This window comes from Gambusia affinis, linkage group LG06 (genome assembly GCF_019740435.1).
Source record: "Gambusia affinis linkage group LG06, SWU_Gaff_1.0, whole genome shotgun sequence".
Taxonomy (NCBI): Eukaryota; Metazoa; Chordata; class Actinopteri; order Cyprinodontiformes; family Poeciliidae; genus Gambusia; species Gambusia affinis.
Window position 1 is genome coordinate 23,274,085 of NC_057873.1, and position 24,141 is coordinate 23,298,225.

Here is a 24,141-nt window from a genome sequence, read left to right on the forward strand (position 1 = left end):
GGTGAGCCTAATATGCAAAAAAAAAGAAAAGAAAAAGAAGCCAAATTATAAAAGAATCTTGCCATTCTGATTGAAGTATCAAAGCATTTAATGGAATATTAAGTGGAAGAAAAACCTGGTAGGCTTTTAAGGAGAAATATTTTGGGCTGCTGCTCGGCGGTTTAAGCTCCTTTTTTCAACTTTGTATTTCAGTATAAAAAAGATGCGATGATGCAAGTTTCTACAGTCAGTGATCATTTGGGGAGCCATGTCATCTGCCAGGGTTTTGGAGCCCTTCCTTCTTCCCTCTGCTGACGAACTTAAAAACTGCTTAGAATCAAAAATCTTATCGCCTCCATGTTGAGCTGGTTTGACGTAGTAAGAGCGTGCCTGCATCCTTAAATAGACTCAATCTTATGTATCTAAAATGAATGTTTTAAATTCATTAAGCAACATTTAAGTTTCCCTTAAATACATTAATCACGGGTCTTAAATTTTAGCGTGGCAAGATTATTTACTCATATATTCTATAGAGCTTATTTTACTCATGAGACTTTCCTGTCAGGCAAACGTTTGAGTTGAATGCAGACATCTTTATTTTGTTCTGCGACCTGAGGTGGTTCAGTCTTTGCTAGCTAGCTAGCTGTTTACGTGTATCATTGGTAGATGTAAATTTATTGCCAGTTGACCCGACGACCCTCTTCATCACTGGGTCACTTGTGTTGCTAGCCTGTACGATGCTTTGTGCATTGTGGACAAAAAGGCTTGCCACTACGACAAAAAATATGTGTTTCTCTTTTGTACATTTCTTTTGTGATGCAGGTCTTAAATTTCATTCACAGTGGTTTTTAAATTAATTAAATGTGAGGCGGTGAAACCCGCAGAAACCCTGAGTAATTCTCTGTACAACACGTGGGCGTGCTTTTCAGCTGACTGACATCTCTGTTCGAAACATCACATTTTCACTGAAGAAAATGAACTTTGTGATGACATTTTAATTCACCGCGATGCATTTGCAAGCACTTGTAAGATCAGTATTGTTTTAGAATAACCTGACACGTGTTTGTGTTTTCTTCTTCAATCACATTTGCAAGAAAAAGAGGAGGCTGATGAGACTCGCCACCCTGACAAGTGTATGAATATTTATGCAATTGATATATCAGTGTCTGCCAGAGAACACAGGCTCCAGATAGGAGGAATACAAATAAGAACATTTCCAAGTGAGTGTGTGTCTGTGTGTGTGGGCGCAGTTGAAGATTACAGGCCTGGGAGTACATGAGCTTTTTGGGTGGGTGTAAAATCGAGGTGTTTTGTGTGTATGTCGGCATGTCAGGGAGGGAAGGGAAAGGCATAGCTGACATTTACTTAGCTCTTCTCCTCTAGGCTTTTTGTGCCCCACATTCAAAAGGGGGAGAAATAACACTCACTCCTGTCTGTGGAACTTTCCTTTTTCCGTCTCCCCCCACCGCTCCTCCTAATGCAGCCTCGCTGACTCTGTTGCATTATTCTGTTTGTTCCCAGCTAGTTGCTAAAATAAGCTCTGTGTGTGACAGTAAAATAGGAGATGAAAGCCAGAGAAACGCCACCCCTAGACTGGTGTACAAGGGGTACCAGATTGGGTGATGAATAAGAACTAGCTGTTCACACCATTTGGCCAAACATGCCGCACGTTAATGCAGTCTTTTGAAGGTTAATTTGGAACCTTTAAATTTAGAGGAAATTACGCATCTTCAGGAACAGACATGCACTTTTCCTCTCGTTAATATTGTCACTTTCTGAGGCAGCTCCCAAAGGAGAGCGGATGAAATCGTTTACTCTAAATCTTTAATAGCACTAACTTCCTCTGCAGCTCTGCTCAAACGCATTCCCTGGGGACTCGCTTTTAATTATTTATACTCACAAAGCCTTTATCAACCAAACCTTAGGATGCTTTACAGTACACAGTGATGTTTATTATTTATTGCCTCCAGAAATGGGCCTATGCACATCGCTGGAGCTAACACAATTATTCACATTAATCTAATAGTTGATTATTGAAATAATCCTCAATTTATTTAGTAATTAGTTAATCGTTAACTATAGTGTACAGACTCCAAAACATGCCATTTAGATGAAAAACCTTCTTTGTTCCACCCAGATCTCCTCAAGTGGCAGTTTTAGTCTCACCTGGTTCAAATTTAGTGGAAAAAAAAAACATTGCTGCCCAATTATTAATGATAATCCAAATAGTAGTCAACAGATTATTATTTCACTTTATTGATGTTTGGTCAAGCAGAAAGGATTGAGATGTTCACATGTTGATGAAACTTTTTTTCAAAAATATATTTTAGCTGGTCAAAAGACCAAACGTACACTAAAGGAATGCAGTGTTGTTACATTTAAAGCAATAAAATGTTTGTTTTCTAATATAGAAAAGGAATTGAATAAAACAGTTTGCGTTTCTAATATTGTATAAAACAAGCTTACATGAATAAATGAACTCTGCAGGATGTGCAAAATATTTTTAATCCTGCTTATTGATGGAATAATCGATAATTTAACAACAGATTGTTAGCTGCAGCCCTACACATACAGCTGATGGCAACCAGTAATGCTTAAAAATCCCCCATTTAAATCTCACTGAGTCAAAAAAACAAAAACAAAAAAAACAGCCTCCAAAAGTGTACGTCCGGTGTGAGCATCGGCGGCTATGAAAGCTTACCCAACGGGTCAAATAATGTGCAGAATTTGTTTGCACGGCACATAAAAGAGGAAATGCTACCAAATAAAGTGTTCCTTTGTGACGGTAATGTTGCATGCATTGATACTGATATGAAAATAGTTTTTTTTAATTCGCTCAGAACTTTGAAAAGACATTCAGCTATTTATTTATTTATTTATTTATTTATTTTTTAACCTTTAAGCATTACGAAGCAACTAATAAAACAAAAAGAAGCTTTCTATTTCTGCATGGAGAACTGCATGACTATGAACTCCCTCAAGTCTTTCTGTTCCCACTAAGCAGGAGAAAATGAAGACGAGTGAATGTCAGCATTATTCTCTAGACAGAGTATGTATAGACCAGAGGTAGGACTGGAGGTCTGTAGGATAAACGCTGCTCTAATAGATGTCAAAGGACAGAGTCTCGTTCTCTTCTCTTTTGGTTTTTCTAAGTATTAAGCGTTCATTAGAATATAAATACCAACTTATAATAGCTCTGCTGTCGTCTGTAGTACACCAACATCCATGAAGTGAAGGTTATCGGAGAGTTGCTTAGCTAAACCCTTTAGGTGAAACAGTCTTCTTGTCTTACATCTGTTCATTTCTAAAAACTGCTGGTGTTCAATAATTAGGCTGCTTACTGTCATCGTTCTGCCTCATGCATATTTGGGCAAACAGTTTTAGTACGGCTGACGGCATTAGAAACTTGAAGCCACCCTACGCGTCAGTATTTGATTTACCAAATCAACAACCAAGAAAGTGATGAGACACAGTATGGAATTCACAAAAATGAGATGAGATTTTAATACTTTTAGGAAAACTTCAAATTGTTCCTGCAAAAAGTTCTCTATTCTTCATTTTTTTTTATACTTTGCCACAAACTGAAACTTTTTCATTTTCAAATTTCTTTCTATCTCTTCGGACCATAGAGTTATTTGTAGTCTCCCACTGATTTGTGCCTTGAATATCTGATTTTAATTTTTGTCTGCTTAGGTTTTTGGTGGCCTTAATTGAAATAAGACGACCTGAACTTCGGCTGTAACTAGACTGCAGTTTTTTAAAGGACAGCTCCGTCTTTCAGTCTTTGTACAAAAAAAATTATATCATCCAGCTATTAATAAAGCCAAACAGTCATCCCTGCATTTTATCCTGCAACTTTGAGACTTTGCTCCATTTACTTTTACCTCCATTTTTCCAGCTCCTATCAGATTATAGCCGTCTTAAATTCGTTTGGAGTAAGAAGTTTGTATGATTTTTTTATTTGCTCACTTTCATAATGGGGATGAGTGATGTTTATACAACGTTATTTGATTTCTTGCAGCAGAAGTAAAGGTGTGGGATGCTGTGTGGTTGTTTATGATAATAATAGACTTGCTGAAGGTGTGGGCTGAGAAAGTACTCGGATCACTCTCCGTGTTGCAGAATTCTCACTTTTTACTGTAATTTTATAGTTGACAGTAAATACCTTTAATTATCTGTTGTAAAACCTTTCCTCAGAGGTTCCCAGAAAAAAAATTCCAAGTGGTTTTATGCTACTTTTTAATCTTAAGTGACAGTTAGAGTAGACATCCTTTGGTGCAAAGCAGCAGTGTACTTTTTTTTTTTAATCACTCCCATAGATGCGAGAAATTCATAAGCAGAACGAAGGAGGAAATGATTCTCTGTTCTTTCTCTCTCTCCCCATTTATTTTTCTCTTTCCACAATCTTTTTTTCTCTGTCACTCAAACCGCTCATATAATACATTTTTAATGCCGTGGCTTCCTTCCTCTCACGTCCTGCTTTTATTTTTCACCTCCGTCCCGTTTTGCCGGCATGCTTTACCGATTCACGTCAGCTGTCGTTCTTCTAATTGCTGCACTTTTCTTCTGCGAGATATGTTTGCGATGTGCGAAGCGCCGAGGCAGATGTTATTAAAGCTTCTATTTCTGGCACGCAGAAGTGCAGCTCTTCACACCTTCGCTGCACGCCGCACAACACTTTGCATTCGCTGCTTTTACGGTACACCAACGTATGTTTTCCATTTTCCCAAAACATGAAAGCGCCGCGTTGCTTAGTGGGTGGCATCGCATGTCATGGAAGCCACAGTCACTCTCTGGCAGCTGTTTGCGTGTTTGAGCAAAGGGGTTGCTGTCAAATTTAGGAAGAAAACAGTGTCTGGAATTGAAGGTGTCGCATTTTGGGATATAATGTTGGTAGATTCTACAAAAAGTCAAACTTCTCTCGTTTCCAAACTTCTGAGGTTCCACATTACAGAGAACCGTCCTTCTGTGTCTCCCCCACTCTGCTCCTTCAGACTAGCCAGTTGCAATTAGCAAACACCTGCTGGAACTGCGTGTCTGCTGAGCTCATTATAGGAGCTACTTCTTAGTGCAACGGTGGTAAAAAAGTTATTAAAGGGTTCATAAAGGAACAATGTTGTGACGATTTCCTGAAGGGGGAGCGTTGAAAGGAGCAGGACTTTTTCAAGGGGACAGAGACGTTAAATTACAAAGTTAAATTTCTTTCAAGTTATATTTAATATACAGCATTTTTATAACAACTGAGCACAACGTAGTTACTTGATTGATCTATAAAATGATGCTAGGTGGCTGGAAAACACAAACCTACCCCTGTTGTGTCTTGTTTGACACATCATCAGCCTGAATAGGTTGCTTAGTTCTCTTTCTACAAACTAAATATCAGTCTATTAGAGTCTATATCCAGGTCAGTGACACAGACAGGGAGCTCTTTCTTTCAGGTTACGCTCTGGATTACCCAGACAGCTTCCTTCCAATAGTCTGTTTGGGTTTAATATGAGTTTCACCTCTTCTAATGGATCTGGCGGTCAAAGGAAGGACACACGGCTCTCTTTTACTCAGAAGGGTGTGTGTGTTTGGGTGTGCGTGTGTGTGTGTGTAGCGAGTGGAGAGGTGTGCAGACGAGTCTGCTCACTCCCTGAATGTGAATTGCCTCTGATAAAGTTCTCTTCGTGTTTTTATAGGCCCTGGTCGTCAGTGTTTGCGTGAAGGTGTGTATCTGTCTGGGCGTGTATTCGGAGCAGAAGACGGTCACCTTTGTGATAAAACCTGCTTTATAGGAAGCAGAAGGAGTCAACAACCTTCTCAGGCAGGGCTTTGGGTTTGAGGGGCCTTGAAATGAGACATCTGCCGAGGTGGGACAGATGTCGAGCTTGACGGTACCTTTGACAGCTGTAACCGTGGTTACCAGATGTTCTCATCACACCTGTCGTGACACTCGTATGATCATTGAGCTACAAGCTGAGGCAGACAGTTTTACCTCATGTACATCTCTCTTTCCCTCTTTGAAGGCTGAAGTCACTGAAGTGTTTCTTGGAACTTTTAATGGACTTCTGTTCAACTTTCCAGTCCTCATTCATTTTTATGGCTTCGCGTCTTGCCTTAGAAATCCTCATTCACTTCACAGAAACCATTTCTGTCCTTTTTACGCTGTCAGCGAGGCGGCATGCTGTGGCCCATTACATACCGCCTCTAGGACATGATGCATATTTGAATATGAATGACGCTCTCTGGGGTTTATTTTTTTGAAAGTTTTTGAGCTTTGTTGGTCACTAAAAGAGATGTGAGGTTCAGCGCAGCATTGCCTTCCCTGCCTCCCCCCTCCCTCTTGGAGACCATCTGTACTCAGCATGTTTGTCTTGGCTTTTTTTCTCTTAGATCATTTTTCCCAGGAAGAATGAAACAATTTTTGGGATGCCTCTGTAAAATCTGTGTGTCCAAGGCCACACAAACAATCCAATCTGCCCCAAGCCTCTCATCACACAGGAAGCATAATATTGAATTCAGATTCTCAGCTTTACAGATGTGTTTTTTTCTTTTTCTTTTTTCCTTCTCAGTGTTCCTTAATTTAGACTAAAATAGTGTTGAATCCTTATTCAGCCAGTTTTAATTTACAATGTGCAATTTTTTTTGGCTCTTATTCCTCCTGAACAATAAGCTGAAAGCTGGAAATTCAACAAAAAAACCCCCAAGAACTTTGTTGCTATTTCATCAGGCTCATTAGTGTCCATCAAACTTTCTCTGTTCTTCTCCGCTTTCAGTTAGTCTTTAACTTATCCAAAAAAATTAAGCAGTATCTTTTCTTTTAATGAACTGCTTGAACGTTTCTAATGAAAGCCCTTTATTCTCCTCCCAGACTCTTCCCATTCTTTTTCCTTTTTTCCCTGATTTGTCAGAAAATAGTCTGCCAAAGAAAGTCTTCACTCCAGCACAGAGTACGAGGGGCAGGAGGAGATTTTTTTTTCTGACTCTGAAGAGAAAATGGTTTTCTACGTTTCTGCTGGCCTGGCAAAATGACGAATAGAAATGTCTTGAAAGCCTGGCTACTTCTGTTGAACTGTCTCATACAGATGCGAGTCTTTGTTGACAAGACGAGTGTGTCTGGGAACATGGAGTATTGTGCGTGCGCTGTGATTCTGGTTACAGGTTTGTTATGCGATTCAGGTGATGTCTTGAGTATCTTGAATGAGGAACTACACTTGGAAGCAAGTCTGTGTGGAGCTGTGACACATATTAATGAGTAATAAACAATCAAAATAAAAAAAGTCAAATTATGTGGCTCTGCTGGTATTTTTAGCTGTGCACATAAAATAATCTCTCCACCAGAGAGAATGAGACAATGCCTCCGTGGCAGCATAAAGCTCATTCTGCTCATGTGCAGATGGTTCATTATAAAGTGTTACTGTTCACTTTCTCTCCCTTTGACTGATCAGAGAAGATAAAAGTTTTGTTTTTTTGGGAAAAAAATACTGGTGCTGGGCTGTCCTGATTTGCAAACCCATCTCTAAAAGATATGCTGTTGTGGTCTAAAAAGTTCCAGCAGTAAAATAAATCCAAAATACCACAACAGAATTACCACAAGATGATGAAATATCACAGTGTGACTTGTATAGAAGAAGTCTCTGTTGTGATTTTTGGCTAAAGCTGAATGGGAGACTCTCCTCTTTTATATCAAAGTCATGGCAACGTTTTAGGTGCCTGGTTGCAAAAATGAAACCGTCATAAGAAAGACGAGAAGGATTTTTAGGAAAACATTGATGAAGGCCATTTAATGGATGAAAAATATATAATTTAGTTGAGGTTTTTAAGATGGTAGACACAAATATGTATTTGGGGTTCAATTCACAGCTTCCAGTTTGGTGCTAAGCTAAAAACATTTTAGACATCTTGTCTTAGTGTGAAGCTAATGTGTATCAGCCTTGTAGATGGATACCAAACCCAGCAGACCCGTAATGGATGGGAGCGTGGACGGACCTTCAAAGAAATGTTTGATTCTTGGCGTATTTGATCCCAGTTTCTTCACATTAAGGCTTAATTGCTTGCCTTGCCTGCAAGTGAAAAGTGTTTACTTTATCTTTTTCCATGTTCTCTATATCTGAACATGGAAATATCAGAGATATAATTTAAAATTTTACTGGGGCTTTAACTCTTCAAACGTTAGTCACTGATATTTTTTTATTTTTCAGTGTCTTTGGTTTTAAGCAATTTGGATTTAAATCTCTTTTTTTTTCTGTTTTTAGAAAACTCTTTATGATTCTGTCCACAGAAACTAAAATGTGGATTTTTGATCCTTGTGTTGCTCTTATTTATCTACATTTGGTGCACCTCCAGTGTTTCTATTGACATTCTTCATGTCTGCCATTTCTGAGAGAAGGCTTCCACATAAGCGCACGCAGCATTCATTTTTCAATGTCTTATGCTGATCGTATCATTAATTTGATGCAAAGCGGTTTGTTTGTTTTTTATCTCTGCTGCTCGACTGTAATACCTGCCTCCTGACAGTCAGCCCTGCTCACCCTGTTCATCACATTTACTCTGACTCTACCCTGCCGTGCTCTACATTCCTTCTCTGTGCTCTCGTGCCTTTTCCTAATCTAATGCTACATTTTGTTCCCCTGTGTTTTTACCACTCTTGATCCCAGTCCTCATCTCTCTGTTTCAGTTTTCATCTCCATCCATCCATGCTCTCCCTCCCTCATCCACCTTTCCTTCCTTTCATCTTCTAATCTAGTTAGCCAGCAGGGCATGTGGTCAGATATTCAGGCCTTGACTTCCCTTCTGTTTGAGACCTACATTGATACTCTGTAAATTAGGTCACAGGAATGTAGAGTGACCCTTAGTGATTTCTTGTTTTGTTTTTTTAAATTAATTTATTTAGTTATTTATTTCACAAGACTCAAACGTTTCTAGTCATTAAACAAGTTTTAATGACAGAAAAACCTTTGAGACACCTATATGCCCCCTGGGCTGTGGGGCCGCTGCACCAAGAACCACTGAAGTTAAAGAGACAAAAACCTCTGAGCCCAATACTGAGCTCATTGTGGGGTTAGGGTTAGGGTAGGGTTATTTCATTCTTCGTGAAATGTAAACAGAAATGGAATGATGTCAGATTTTTTTTTGGGTTTTAGGATTTCCTTTTGTCTTTGGTAAAATCCATTGCACCTGCCAGCCTTGAGCATTTGTTTAGTTTGTATTTACCCACAAATCCCTGCGCTTTAGATACTTTGACCAAACTCAAATCTTGGCTTTTATGCAGACCAGAGTTGTTGTTGTTTTTTTTTTTTCACTTTTTTTGTCCACATCAGAGTTCGATTGTGGATTCCTACCTTCCCAAACAATCCGGACTTTCTAGGCAAACGAACAAGAGTTCGATTAAAGCGGTGTGAGCATGGCTGGTGTGAATGCACCCTGAATCACTAGAAGGTTGAAGGTTTCAGAGTGTAGACATAAATCTGATTGAGAAGCTGTGGCACGATCCTAAAAGAGGGAAGTTCAGGATCAAAACTCGAATAAAGTGGGCCGGTACTCCTCATCAGCAATAAAGTTAGTTAACAGACTCACTGTCAACTAAAAACTATTTAACGGTAGTTTGTGGCATTTATTAGATTCAGAGGGCAATAACTTGTTTGTATAAAGCCAAGTATGACTGCATGACCTTGTTTTTTTAATGAATTGAGTGGAAAACTGCATTTTGGATCTGCACTGTCACTCTGGGAGGTAAGCAGCAGTAGTTCTTGGTAATAGGGACAATAAAACAAGAAGCAAACAAGACTTCCAGCTTCGTTTCTGACCTCTGAACCCTGTTTGTTGAGTGCAGCTTCCTGCTTGGTAGCAACAGCAGAAAAGTATGTCAACTCATTGTTCTTCAAATGGAGCCAGAAAAGCACTCGGAAAAGATCTGTGGTGATTTTAGGCTGAGCCTCACCATGGAAGGAGACTGACGGGACAGTAGGAATTGAAAAATAAGGCAAGATAGAGGGAGACTGATGGTGTGCACAGAAAAAATATCGCAAGTGCTGACAAAATATAATGAGAGGCTAGATAAATTGTTTGCATATGTAAGAAAAAGCAAAGTAGGCAGGGATATTTAAGTCCAGGAAAGCAGAAAAAAGTGCAGATGAAGGACGCAGAGGGAGGTCTAGATTAGAGACGAAGCTAAATGGGGACAGTGTTCAAGCTTGTAACTTTGGGTTTATCTGCAGTTTTCTGTCAAATGACCTAAAAGTGTTCTCCTCATTGCATGGAAACTGCATACTTCACTGTTTTTTCTCATCCCCTTTTGCTTTCTCTTTCCTCCAGGTGTTTGACTTTTCTTGGTGTGAAATATGAGCTCTATGGGTTTTGGATGATATAGATCAGAGGCTAGTTTGCAGTGTATTATCTCGCATTCGTGCACAGTGACCTTGTGTTGCCTGGTCGTCCCTGTGCTTGGGAACTAGGGCATTATTTGCTCTCAAAATGCAAAGGGGTTGTGTGAGAAAAGGTTCCTTCGGTGTTATCCTTGGCAAAAAAAATGGGTAGAGGTGAGGATACAGTTTCTCTAGCTCAGCTGTATCCCACAGCGTGAGCCTGTGTATGTATTTGACTGGGATGATCATTTCTTTCTTTATCTCTGTTTATATGCTGCAGTGAGGCAGAAAGGACATCAAGGTTACTGCTGTTAGACCAGCTTTCTGCAGACTGTGCATAGATGTATATTTCAATGTTTTTCTAACAGTGTCTGTGTCCTCTAGCAAAGATACAGAAACGTTGATGAGCTTCTAGGAATTCTGTCATTATAGTTTTTTGTTCTGGTTTCAATCCTAAGTCGTCATAAATGGCAATAAATGTTTCTACACTTGCAGATTTTTAAATACTGACTTGTATTTATAGGAAGTGTGGACATATTTTACGGTTTAAGTGTTAAGCAACTGGCATTTTTCTACAAATCTGACTTTTGTTTGCATCATGTACCTTACTGTTGACCAAGGAGAAAAATTCTCCAGATTGATGAAAAGATTACATGGTTGTGTGTGCTGCTTGGTTCTAGTAAAACAGTGAACACAGTAAGACAGTTTTCATTCACAAATGTCTCTGTTTTTGACATCTAGCTTTGATTTCTACTCTTGTAACGATCTGATCTGATCTGACGCAGTATTTCACCAAAACAGTGGTAAATGTTAAGTATTTACTTCAGCAGGTCTTTTCTTTTCTACTCTGAAACAAACTTCCAGAAAACTGCTGAAACACTGAGTTCCTTTTACTCAAGGCTAAAAACTCAAATGCTTAGAGTTGCCTTTTATTAATTACTGGAATATTAATCAAAATATTTGATGTATATTTGCTTAATGATTTTGATTATTATTTTGTGTTTCATAATTGGTTACTGTATTTCGTTTTTATGGTGTAAAGCACTTTGAACTGCTTTGTTGCTGAAATGTGCTGTACCGCTGTACAAGTAAACTTGAATAGACACACACAGGGAGAACATGCAACCACAACCACATAATGCACTGAATCGCAGTATGAGTCTGTGCAACATCACAAATGCAAAGGTCTCTAACTGGCGCCCACAGTTAGTGTTCAACCACTCAACCCATTAGAGGCTGAGATGCTAAAGCGCATGGAAATTAGTGGTGATGGTGTTTAACGGCAGAAGGAGACAAAAGGCAGAAAAATGTGGACTGTCACAATCAAATTTGATCATTTTCATAACATTTCTTCAGTGCTGTAATTTCTGTGAGCTACATCCAACGTTTAGCTTTGGGATTAGCATTAGCAGGGCTCGAAAATGTAAAAATTAGTTGGAAATGTTGATATACCAATATCAGCTCAGACTCGTGGGAAACTGTGAGTACTTGCAAATGTCTGAACTGTACCTCCTACTGTTTTTTTGTTGTTGTTGTTAAGCAACCTAATTTTTATCTGAAGCCATCTAATTTCTTCTCTCACATTTTCAGGCTGCTGCTGAGTTCGCTAAGACCCACCTGGCAGAGGCTCTGCGCAGGCAGCTACTGACCTACGAACGAGAGAGAGACCGAGAACGAGACAGAGAAAAAGAGAAAAAGGACGAAAAAAAGGAGAAAGGAGGCTCCTCCTATCCGTCCATCCTGGAGCATCAGATACGGACGTTAGACAGAGAAATGCTGGACAAACTCTCTGCCAACTACAACGAAGCAGGTCTGTACCTTAGTTGTACAGTGGCTCATTAACTCTCAGTGATTTAAATGTGTGCGAAATGAACATTCACCTGGAGATGAGACGATAAAACTGAAGCGCATTAGGATGGATTCAAGCCATGTGTGCTGTTTGCCAAAGCAGATGTAATAAGAAAGAAATAACCAATCTTTTTAGCGTCTCTCGTAATGCTGCATTTAAAGCAGTATGTGCTACTTTAGTGTTTCACTTGACAGGAGTTGAATAGTGACTGTCAACAGCCTGGGGTCTAGCTTATTCAGCTGTTTGAATAAAAGTTGATCTTCACAAAGCTTGTAGTAATTATCTCCGAAGAGATGGATGTGTAGAAGAAGGAGAATTGTGTGTGAGAGAGAGAGAGAGAGAGAGAGAGAGAGAGAGAGAGAGAGAGAGAGAGAGAGAGAGAGAGAGAGAGAGAGAGAGAGAGAGAGAGAGAGAGAGAGAGAGAGAGAGAGAGAGAGAGAGAGAGAGAGAGAGAGAGAGAGAGAGAGAGAGAGAGAGAGAGAGAGAGAGAGAGAGAGAGAGAGAGAGAGAGAGAGAGAGAGAGAGAGAGAGAGAGAGAGAGAGAGAGAGAGAGAGAGAGAGAGAGGCGGAAACGGTTAAGGAACGGGTCAAATGGAGGGACATATGTGTGGAAACGAGCATTGTGCTGTTAAGGTGAATACAGTACCGTGGAAAATGACCACATTACTGAAGTCAAAATAAAATGAGAAAAATATTCACTGTATTATGAGACTGGCGGGCTGCCAGGCTTTAGGATTCGACTGATTTATGTTATTTACTTGAATTGTGTCTCATTGAATTTCATTGTGTTTGCCTTTTTAGGACCGTAGTTGGTGTTTAAGTAAAGTCTGTAATGTAATTACACAGAATCACCTTCCTGTTAATACACAGAAACACTGTGGGCCGCTGGTGGGTGCCCCTACTTTCGGGCTTAGCAATATTTCTGGGTAGCACCCTGATGTTGGTTTCCAAAGAGGAGATGGGGGAAAAAAAAAAAGATGAAATGCTCCAATAGGAGCACGTCCACTGGTTAATAACTTCTATACATGCGCTGACTGAACCAGCAGAGCTGAACGTTTAAAATGAGCTAAAACTGTAGCAAACTGGAACGTCTCTTTGGAAATTAGCTTGGAAAAAATGTGAACGTTAACAGTTGGATGGGACGTCTGGATGGTAGTGTGTAGCTTATTAAAAACTGCTGACATGTGACTCGTATGTAAGTCAGTGAAAGGGGCCGCTTGTATGAAAGAGCCGTTGAGCTTTCATATCCTCAAAATGAAGAGTCATATGATCCAGTAAAGACAATTAAAACGTGCAAAGCCACAGCAGTCTGGAGATTCCTAGTATGACTGTTGCCGAAGATCCATTTTGCTCCAGTTGCAACTTCTTGGCAAAGACTCTCTGTCCTCTGTCCTCTTTCATATATTATATAGGTCAAAATAATATATTTAAATGTTATTTCTGATGCTCATTTTCTGATTGGCATATAAATCAAGATGCTTTGCTCCTCAAACTAGCATGGCAAGCAGAAAACAGGGAAACAAATTCTGAAAAGAAAAGGCCAAATGAACCGTCCAGCAGCCCCACGTTGGAGGACACTGCTGCTAAAAAAACATAAGGGCTGTGGGAACAAAAGAAAATTCTATGTGATTAATATAAAATATAACACATTTTCTTGTAATCAAAGAGGGGATTGGCATGAAAAATAGTGTTATCTGGTAATAAAGTCATAAAATATTACCTGATAGTAAAATTATTCACCACAAAACTCATAGTCATCTAAAATCAGTACGTATGAAGCAGCATTTATGCTTTAGGAATGTAATAATTATCGAAAAGGAATGAAAAACATTCTAAAAGTCGTTTAGTTACATACTTTGTAGCATTGTTTGTAAAGGGAGTTCCCTTTTTCATTTTCCCTAATGTGTTTGATGCACATTACTGAGGTGTTTCTCTTTCAGACTCACCCCATCACACTTACAACCCTGAATAAAGTCTACTACGTCTGCTATCAAGGTTTTATGTTGCCCCTTTACTCTGACGGTCCTAAATAAAGTTTTTAGGCCTGTTGCCTGATAACCCAAAACAAAGATTATCATAGAAACAGGATGTTCAGTGCATTGTGATGTACACAGTGTTGCCTTGTTCCAGTCCTGACCACCCAAAACATTGATAAAACCGACCTTCAAGTGAGGCTCGTTTTTTTTCTCTGCCTTTGAATCTATTGTCTCCAAAAATCATACGTATCTGATGGTTGTTGGTACAATTTGCTACAAGAGCGATTTTCCTCTTTGTGTTTTGATTCCTCTGATTCTTCTGATTGCATAAAAACAGAATATATTACTTTCCCCTCAAAGTGTTTGTTCAAACACTTCAGTGCTTCACACTTGAGCTTCTCTTTTTTTTTTTCTTTTTTTTCTGAGGCAGGAAATTATTCTATTTGTGCTCTGATCTGCGCATATATTTGCTTCAGAGCTCGTCCTAAAATGCACGTCGTTTGATGGAGTTTTTTTTTTAATCACATTTAAATCGTTGTACTTCTTCTTCTCTGAAGTTGAGCTGAATGTTTTTAACTTTTTCATGGCTTTCCTCATCATGACGTTGAAGCTGATGCATGAGAGGGAAGAAATAATAAGGTTAAATATTTTTTCTTTAATCAGACCTCGTCTCTTGACGTCAGCAACCGACTGGCAGGCGAGATGAGATCGTTGCATCTGGGTGCACTTAACTAAATAACCACCAGCAGGTGTTACCAAGTCTGTAAAACGGGGCAATTTGCTGCTCTCTGGAGCATACACAATGCCTGGAAGGACAAGTTGCTCCTGTTCATTAGTTTAGGAAAAAGCCAAATTATTTATTGCATGTAAACCCAACATTTTCTTTATCACCATCGTTTCAGTCAGCACTGTGTCTCCGCTAACCATGAGTTGAAGCCATTTGGGTTTGCAACACATTGATTGATGGGTGTCTCCTAAACCTACATAATAAAAGAGAACCACAGACAACGTTTATGAGTTTTCGACCAAGCTTCTGCAAAAGGAGAAAACGCAGCAAACCACTTCTCCAAGGTGTTTAACGTGCGTTCTGACTCTCTGCATCAGAACTGGCCTTTTCTTACAAAACAGAGCAGGAATGGAATGTGGCGTGAGGATTATTCTGAATAGAGAAAGAAAGAAAAGAATACAGAAACTAAGATCCTACACACAGGCCATTTAGAAAGTATCCCAAGATAAGAAGCACCTGCAGCTTCAAGGTTTAGGGAAAAATCAAGTTTTGTCTTTCACACTGTTTAACAAATTCCTCCTCTCTGAGGTGTGAACACTAAACCTATGAATGAAAAGCAAACTGGTAATCACTTATGAAAGAATGATAACAAAACATAATTATTCTAACATTGATATAGGGATGGGCGATAAGTTGACTTTAGAAATTCAATTACATTTTTTGTTTTTGAAGATGACTTTTTCCCCTTACTAACGGGTGTCAATAGTTCAGAGTGATGTCAGCATTCCCAAGGCCCACCATCTTGTTTGACATGCATGTTTTACAGCTTCTATTTATCTGGACTTTGAATTCAGGTCAACTCTATGATGAAATATAAGAGTCAAGCTTAAAATGTTTTCCTTTTATTTTAATTACTAGAGTAAAGTCAGAATATTGCCAAGAATACAGTTGTAGTAATACGAGAGTAAAGTTGTGTGACAATAAAGTTGAAATAATAGGAGAATAAAGATATAATATTACCAGTATTTATACCAGTATGAAGTCGTAGTAGTAGTAAAATGAAGTAATAATTTTGTAATAACTACAACCAGAAAAAAACAAGTAATTATCCAAGCTTTTTTCCAAATGAAACAGCTTTTTTCTTATAATTTTAAAGTGTTCTTTCGGTAAAATAGCTTCTTTGTTCTGCTAATATTTTGACTTTATTTTCCTAATTAAACAAAAAATGCCCCTAGCCTTCTCTCAGAAGAGACAATAGAAATAAAAGCCACTTTTTGAAAAATTTTTGACATTTGTAATTTTATTTTTAAAAAAGCAAGAAAAAAATAATAAAATTGGTCTGAAAAAATTTTAGATTGATTCTGATTCTATGTAAAACAAAACCTTACTCTAAATTGGCGAAATACTTTTTTTTTTTTTTTCAACCATTGAAAGTGAGTTTGCAGTTTTTTAGGCCATCACTTCTTATTTTTCAGCTCATTAGCAAAACATAAACGGAGCAGCCTGCCAGTAATGGTCAACTCCAAATTAATGGCCACAGTGATGCAAATTAGAGTGAAAGCCAAACTGTTGAGGAGATGTTAATCTGGCTGGAGTGCTGAGGGTTTTCCTGTCTAAGCTAAGCTAATTATTGACATGAGCACTGGGTGCACTGGGACCTTGGAGCCATTCTAATAGGGGAATACTCAAAGTATGCTGGGCATGGCTGAGATAATTGGGGAAGGGTGTGCTCGCAAAGCACCTCAGTCTATTATCTCTATCACCATGGGAACTGGATAAGGATAATTAGCTGGACAGCAAGGCACCATGCTGCTTCAGCTATAAGTCAGTTCAGCAGGATTAAGGATGCATACGATGATGAACCTAAAAGAAACATCAATATTCAGCAAGTCATTTAAATTTTGTGGCATCAGCAACTCCATCAGTCAGTGTAATTTTCCTCTTGGCTTCCTTGTCGCTGCTTTATCTCTGCCTTTATTTAATTTTTTTGCATTCTACTCAGTTGAATCTTAGATAGATAACATAATCATCACAGTTTTCCTTCATTTTTTCTTTAAAGAATTGCCATTTTAGCAACCATCCCCTCTTCCTGTGCTCTGTCATTTGGTTTTATCTGCATCCGCTGCTGCCTGTTATCTCATCTCATTGCTTTCAGCTTCAGGTCCACTGACTCTCGTAATATAAATTGTAATACAGGGAGCTAAACCTTAAAATGTCCCCATTTTACCACATTAGAACAACAACTTTTGATTTATTTTATGGGGATTTTATGTGATAAACAAAGATAATAAACGAAGATGTTAACTTCTTAAAGGATTATGATTATGTAAAATCAATTTTGTTGAGCTTTACATCATGTCATAATGTTATTCCCTCATCAAAACATACCTGGAGTGTTGCCTCCATTCTTTCATGCATGTTTGAGAAATCCTTTAATCTCCCGTGGCAACCATTCAGGACGCAGCTCCTCCTCAGAGCTGCAATTTCTGAGTTTCCACTTCAACTCCCCTACTCGGTTCCTTCAGACTAGCCAGCAGGAATTGGCAAACACTTGGTAAAACTGCCAATAATCATTATATGAGCTACTTCTCCCTGTAATGCTGGTAAAAAAATTTTAATGGTTTCAAGGCCATAAATATTAAGTCAAATTTCTTTTAAGTCATATATGATATATAAAACCTTTTTATTCCAAAAAGATAACATAGTGACTTGATTGCTCTGTAAAATGGCACTATGTGCCTGGAAAATACATAATACCGCCCCTTTGAATTGTTGGAATATTTTCTTCCTCCTGCATTTTGTTCAGATCCTGGGTGTGACTGCTGCTGTTTGTTTTCATTCTCCCCATCTTTCTCTGTCTGGGTGGTCCAGCCCCAAGTGCCGGGACCCCCTGCTTTCATCTCTTATTCTTTTCACCCCTCGCCCACTCTCCAGCTTTGCCTTCAGTCAGAGTGTGAGCACATGGCCAAACAGGCAGATCTGTTCTGTTCCTACAGGACTTTGGATCTAATACAGCAGCCCTCAGATTCTGAGCCTACACTCAGATTCTGCTTGGCTGGGAAGCTAAAACAAAGAGAGGAAGGAGAAACAAAAGTATTTTGGACTTGTGTAAGATGGAGGCATTACTTGACCCCCTCTTGACTTGTTCTTCCATTCTTTTATGTACTTTATTATTTTATTTTATTTTTCTAGCTTATTTTCCAGTTTTATCTGACTGGTTAATATATTTGTTTCACATAGAAGGGGTCTTAAAAAGTCTTAAATTCATGGATTTAAAATGATGGCCTTAAAATGTCATTTTTAAAAAGTTTGCTTTAAATAAGTGAATCACCGGTCTTAAATTTTGTCTTATGGTATATTGTTTGTTTTTGTTTTTTTATTACTTTTTATAAATATATGTCTGTCTCTATTTTTTTCTCACAAAACATTTATATTTCTGGTCTTTGGACAGTTGAGGCTATTGCTAACTAACTGCTAGCATGCCCTTGCTAGCTTTCTAGTTAGTTAGCTAGCTAAATCTTATAGTTAGCTAGCTAGCCTGATAGCTAGCTAACTATAGCAAGGGCTTGTCTGAGTGCACTCACTCCATCTGAAGCTAGCTAGCTAGCTTTTTTGCATCTATCATGTGTAAGTGCAAATTTACTGCCTGTTGGCTGAAAAATGTTTGTATATTTTAGTGGAAATTTTGGTCTTAGGGAGGCCTTTAAAGGTCTTAAATTTGAGTTGGTGAAAGCTGCTGAAGAAAGCTAGATTATCTTAGAATTAAATAGCCGTTCATTAATATTCTGCACTTAAATGGTTCCTGGGCTTTTCCCTAATCTTCAGGGTAAAATGATCCATCCCCAAGTAGGTTTACCAAAATCTACAGTCTGGTATTAATCCCATGTCAGTTTCTCAGCTTCACTTTGCCAAAATTGAAATCTCTCGGCAACAGTTTGATGGACAGCTTGGAAAATTTTGCAGACATATTTCCTCCCCTGAGGACAAGTCTTACACTCTCCCGACTACGATCTTCTGTCATTTTCCCTAACATGCAATGTTTTGAGAAGGAAAATTGGGATATTCTCATCCTCCTCTATGTTTTCGTTTTCTTCCTCCGCTGCAGGAACTACATGTCTTGTGGCTCTGCTGTCTGATAAGGAGTTGATAGTGGCCAACGTCGGAGACTCCCGCGGGGTTCTGTGCGATAAAGACGGCAATGCCATTCCTCTGTCACATGACCACAAACCTTACCAGCTCAAGGAACGCAAGAGGATCAAGAAGGCCGGTGAGAAAGCTTGACCATGACGCAGACGATTTATTATAGTTATTCATGTCAAATACTGAGAGTCATGATCCAGGTAAATATTATTTCGGGTGTATGAAGGCATGTCTGGATGCTTGTTACAGATTGTCAGATTGATTTGAGAAAGCTCAACAGCTCCATCTAATGTTTGAGTTGTGCACTGTAAAAACATTAGGCCCTGCTTTTAAATGATGAGCCTCACTCCAGAATAAATTCCCACCAACAAATTTATGAAGAAAGTTGAAGTGCTGTTTTGAATACTATTGAAAGGTTAAACTGGGGGTCTTCCAATTTGGGCCTGTTAATTTTAGATGCGTCTCTGTTTCAACACACCTGAGTCAAATAATCAGGTCAGCAGCAGGACTCTGGAGAACTTGACTGCATACTGAGGAGGTCATTCGGCTATTAGAGTCGGATTTTAAAATTAATTATTAAAGTAATGAAAGTGAAAATAGAAAAGATGGGCGAAACTTTAATATTCTAACGTATACACATGTAAAAATTTTACTTATCTGTCGTAAAGAGGAATTTTTTTGTAAGAAAAAGGGGATTTTATGTTCAGATTAATATTTTTCCAAACCTCCTGCTCTCAGGAATAAAGAGGGTTTTATGACCAAGTTTGGAAACGTCCATCTTATGTGCTTATTTTTAGAGCAGCTCCCTTTTTTCAGATCCCTAAGCTATAGACGAGGTCCAGCCGTTTTACCAGGACATGACATGAACTGAAACGTATCCAACGAAAACACTCCTGAGAGTCAAAACAGCTATTATGTTTGGACTTAAGGAGGAACGATCAAGAGTCAGCATGCAGCTTCATATATTACAGTTAGAAACTAGAGATCGGGTCTGAAATCTTGATGTGGATGAACTCTGACCTGAACATTCAGAGCCACATAAAGACACTTACAAAGTCAGCCTTCTGTCACCTGAAGATCATTTCCAGGATTAGAGAATCAATTTACCAACAAGATCTTTGTGCTCTTCTTCTTCGCTTTTCTGTCAATCACCCCGACACTCTTACCTGTACTTTTTTTTTCCCGCTGGATCCTCCGCAGGCGGTTTCATCAGCTTCAACGGTTCGTGGCGCGTCCAGGGCATCCTCGCCATGTCCCGCTCTCTGGGCGACTACCCGCTGAAAAACCTCAACGTGATCGTCCCCGACCCCGACATCATGTCCTTTGACCTCAACAAGCTGCAGCCGGAGTTCATGATCCTGGCCTCGGATGGCCTGTGGGACACCTTCAGCAACGAGGAGGCGGTCCGCTTCATCAGGGAGCGACTGGACGAGCCGCACTTCGGAGCCAAGAGCATCGTCCTCCAGTCCTTCTACCGCGGCTGCCCTGACAACATCACCGTCATGGTGGTCAAGTTTAAAGGCAAGACGGGTGAAAAAAAGTAAGGAATAAAGCGAAGAGCATCAGTTGGGAGGCAACTGAGTGAGAACTTCTTGCCACAGATATTTACAGCACTTCGCTCCTCAAACCTCACATCAGCATCCCCCATGGTCTTTGTTTTTTTAAATCACAGACTGGTTGATTTTAGGATAGGCATTACCTATCGGACGCTAATGTGAGCAGGGTTGCCGTTTCGCAAATTAATAGATTACGTTTCGTACAGCTGGGAATTTTGAGATTGATTTGTCCTTTTAAAAGAGAATTTTAAGAAGAAATTCCAGCAGATTTCTCTTTATGTTAAACAAAAACATGAAAATCTCTTTTGTCTTGCTGTTTAAAACCGATTTTCTACAGTGGCGATGACAGCATGTTGGAGTAGCCATTTCAGATTTCACTCTTTTTGTTACGTCTGTTTATAATGGTTTTGGTTGAGGCGTTGCATGTTTGGACAATTATTCTGTTTGATTTTGGATGCTGTGCAGCTGGGAGAATTTCTGCTCCATTGTACTTTTGCACAGTTTTGATGCGTAACTGTGGCAACAAGGTGTTGTTTTAACTACTCGCAGCAGCTGATTAGCATGTTAGAGTTTCAATTCCCTGAGGAGTTGAAAAAGGAGACTTTCGGGCAGAGGGAGAAGGAGGAAGTTCAAACCATCTCTTCCCTCAATCTTGTTAGGCAAAGCTTATATCCCCTACTCCAACATCTCTCTGCCCGGCTTTCTAATCATACGGCAGTGCTTGCTAGCAACTAATTGCATCATAAAGGACATGTTACTGTGGAATATAATTTCTCCTGTCCAGAAATTGAGCTGTTTGTTGTCATGGAAGTTATCAGACTTTCATACAGCAACAGCCTTCGGTCAGAGGCCTCGTCAGATTTGTTGCAAGACTGACTGCTACCGGAGATCCTTCCTGCCCACAGCATCACGATCCACAACCGCTCTTTGGAGATACTTGCATAGGGCTGCACAATTTATAGCAAATATACCACCATCGGAATATGAAGGTGTGCAATATTCACTGTTTGGAACGCAGTAATTGACTGATACATTATTCAGTGTTATTAATGTTAACATAGGAGGCTAACGATGTTACCCGAATGCTAGCGCTCACAGTGATGGAAGCACAGATGAGAAGGACAGTAGAGAAGAAATTAGGTATATATGGCAACTGATATTGTCATCGCAATATTTACCAACATTCTCAGTAGTGCAGGATATTCTAATATAGTGCAAATCTAACAAAAAGATAAACTCCCAAAAACGGACAAAAATTATACTTGTAATATTCACATAAAGAAGTAAGGTCATTGCAGATTAATTGCCAACAAGATGGCAAAACTGCAGTGTAACTTGAGATCTTATTCAAGTCATCTGTTGAAATCTCCTGTATTTTTCCATAAATATATCAGAGGGTTGGAAAAAAACTGCAATGCAAGTTTTTTCCAATATTGTGTAGACTTATACTTGAATGATACGAGTTACAACATTTAATCTCCCTTTAGGGAAGTTAAAGTGTTTTTGAATGGAATTGACAAAAATATGGCTGTCATTTTTCCTTTTCTTAATGTATTTTATATGTTTGATCTATTTTTTCTGATTGATCCAGCATGACATTTCTCTTGTCCAATACATACACACACACACACACGCGCATCACATTCATTATTTCACAAAGTATTAAATGTTCTTGTCATGAACAACACAAATGCTAATTTTGCCTATATGACCCCTGAACCTGTACAGTAACAGATCTGACTGCTTTTATATCACATTTAGGGTATGTGGTGTAAGAATAGATGACTCTTTAGGTTGGGTTTCCCTGTTTTTTTTATGTATTCTGTTTTTTATTGTTTGTTTTTTTAGTGCCAGGTTTCTGATGGATTTTCTTGTTTGCATCTTTTAAACACTGATATTAATCAGCTCTGCTGCTTCAGCACAGCTCCGATCTGTGTGAATAATAATAACATGGAACATCATAACCACCGTGTGTCGGAGAGGAACGAAAGGTCTCTGAGTCAGTCATGCTTCATACACAGTGAATTAGTAATGTAGTACTTCTCATTACTGCTGACTGCTAATTATTTGTCCAGAAAGATTTCTCTTGTTTTCTGACTCTCAAGTACTTTAATAAAGCTAGACATATGTAAATTTGATAATTATAAATACATCTGACAAGATAACTTCATTAATGTTAAGACGTGTATATGAGATGGACATGCTAGTTAATTTTCACATCATATTTTTGTTACATCTACAGTAAAAAGCGATTATGCTGACAGGTTATTGCCATGTGATGTTTTTGGGATACAATTTTACTTTTTACTAAGACAAAGATTCAAATTTTAAACAAGTTAAAATTATATGATTTTTTTTGGGATAATAAGATCTGTTGCCTTATTATTATGTTCTGCTGCCAAAAGCGCTCGTCTTGTTTCATAGTTTTTAAGCAGGCGATCGCGCCGCACACGAGGCTCGACCTTGTCGTCATATCTTGTAAATCCAAACGTGGAGCATTGAACGTCTCTGGGAGACGCAAAGTTGTAAGATGATTGTACATATTGTCAATGTGTTAATATCCATCAAACACGCCGTTTACTTACACAGATTAAAAAAAAAAAAAACACATATGAAAGTTCACGTGTTTTCCTTAATAATAATAATAATGTATCTAACAGAATGTCTGTGGCATTTGTACTTGTTTCTTATTTTTTATTTTAATTAACCGTAAAAATAAAAACACACAATGTTAATTTACGCTGTAAATCATAATGGTGAAATTAAAGCAATGATTGTCATTTTATCTAGTTTTTTTAAAACGAAGATCATTTGTAGATCAAATTACAAACATGATTAGTCCTAGGAAAGCGTTGTGAATAACTACCCCGAAAAACTATAAAATGTAATGTACATTATATCTTGGAAAAGGAATGGAAGCTCCAATAAAATAACAGAAATATAAATATGATGATTTTGAGTCCGTGTGCATTTTTTACAAGTCTAAACTAAAAGTGCTAGACATTTTGTTTTGCTAACTTCCAAAAACTCTGTAAGACTTCACGTTAACTCAAACCACAATACTTCATTTTTGACGTTTTTATTCTCTTGTCAAACTATCGAGTGATTGAATGATTGCACTGCTTATACTACAGAATTTTTTTAACCGTAAAGGCATGGCACCTTTATGTCTTTGCACTCTATTGAAATGAAAAGCAGACATGCATTAATGTGGTGGGGGTGTAAGTCTGACTGCTGCTAATAAAACTGCTTAAAAAAGCACAGCAAGATAATCTTTTAAAAATGAAAAGGAAATAAAATCGTTGTGAAATATAAAAATGTAATGAAGCACAGGTTGATGAAAGTTGTTGCAAATTAATTTGAGACTTTCTTTTCCTTTGAATAACAAAAGCACTTTGAACTTTTTCACATTTTGTAACATTACAACCACAGTTCTCTATGTATGTTTTTTTTGTTGTTGTTGTTGTTTTTTATGTGTGCTTTGATACCCCTAAATTAAATTCTCTGCCACCAACCAGATGACTCTGAACTCACCTGGTCAGTAGACGGAGTCCTCCTCTGTGTAATC

At 38.6% G+C, this 24,141-nt stretch overlaps 1 protein-coding gene across 3 annotated transcripts in view; it reads left to right on the forward strand.

Annotated features, from left to right (window-relative positions):
• The window catches only part of ppm1lb (protein phosphatase, Mg2+/Mn2+ dependent, 1Lb), a 47,853-nt gene extending 24,330 nt beyond the window's left edge, over positions 1–23,523 (forward strand). For all 3 annotated transcript variants that reach the window (XM_044118594.1, XM_044118596.1, XM_044118595.1), the window contains 3 exons: positions 11,916–12,135; positions 18,983–19,144; positions 20,218–23,523. In XM_044118594.1, the coding sequence (XP_043974529.1) occupies positions 11,916–12,135; positions 18,983–19,144; positions 20,218–20,561 (726 nt within the window). In that variant the 3' untranslated portion in view covers positions 20,562–23,523. The remainder of the gene's footprint in view (positions 1–11,915; positions 12,136–18,982; positions 19,145–20,217) is intronic.
• Positions 23,524–24,141: the final 618 nt, after the last annotated feature.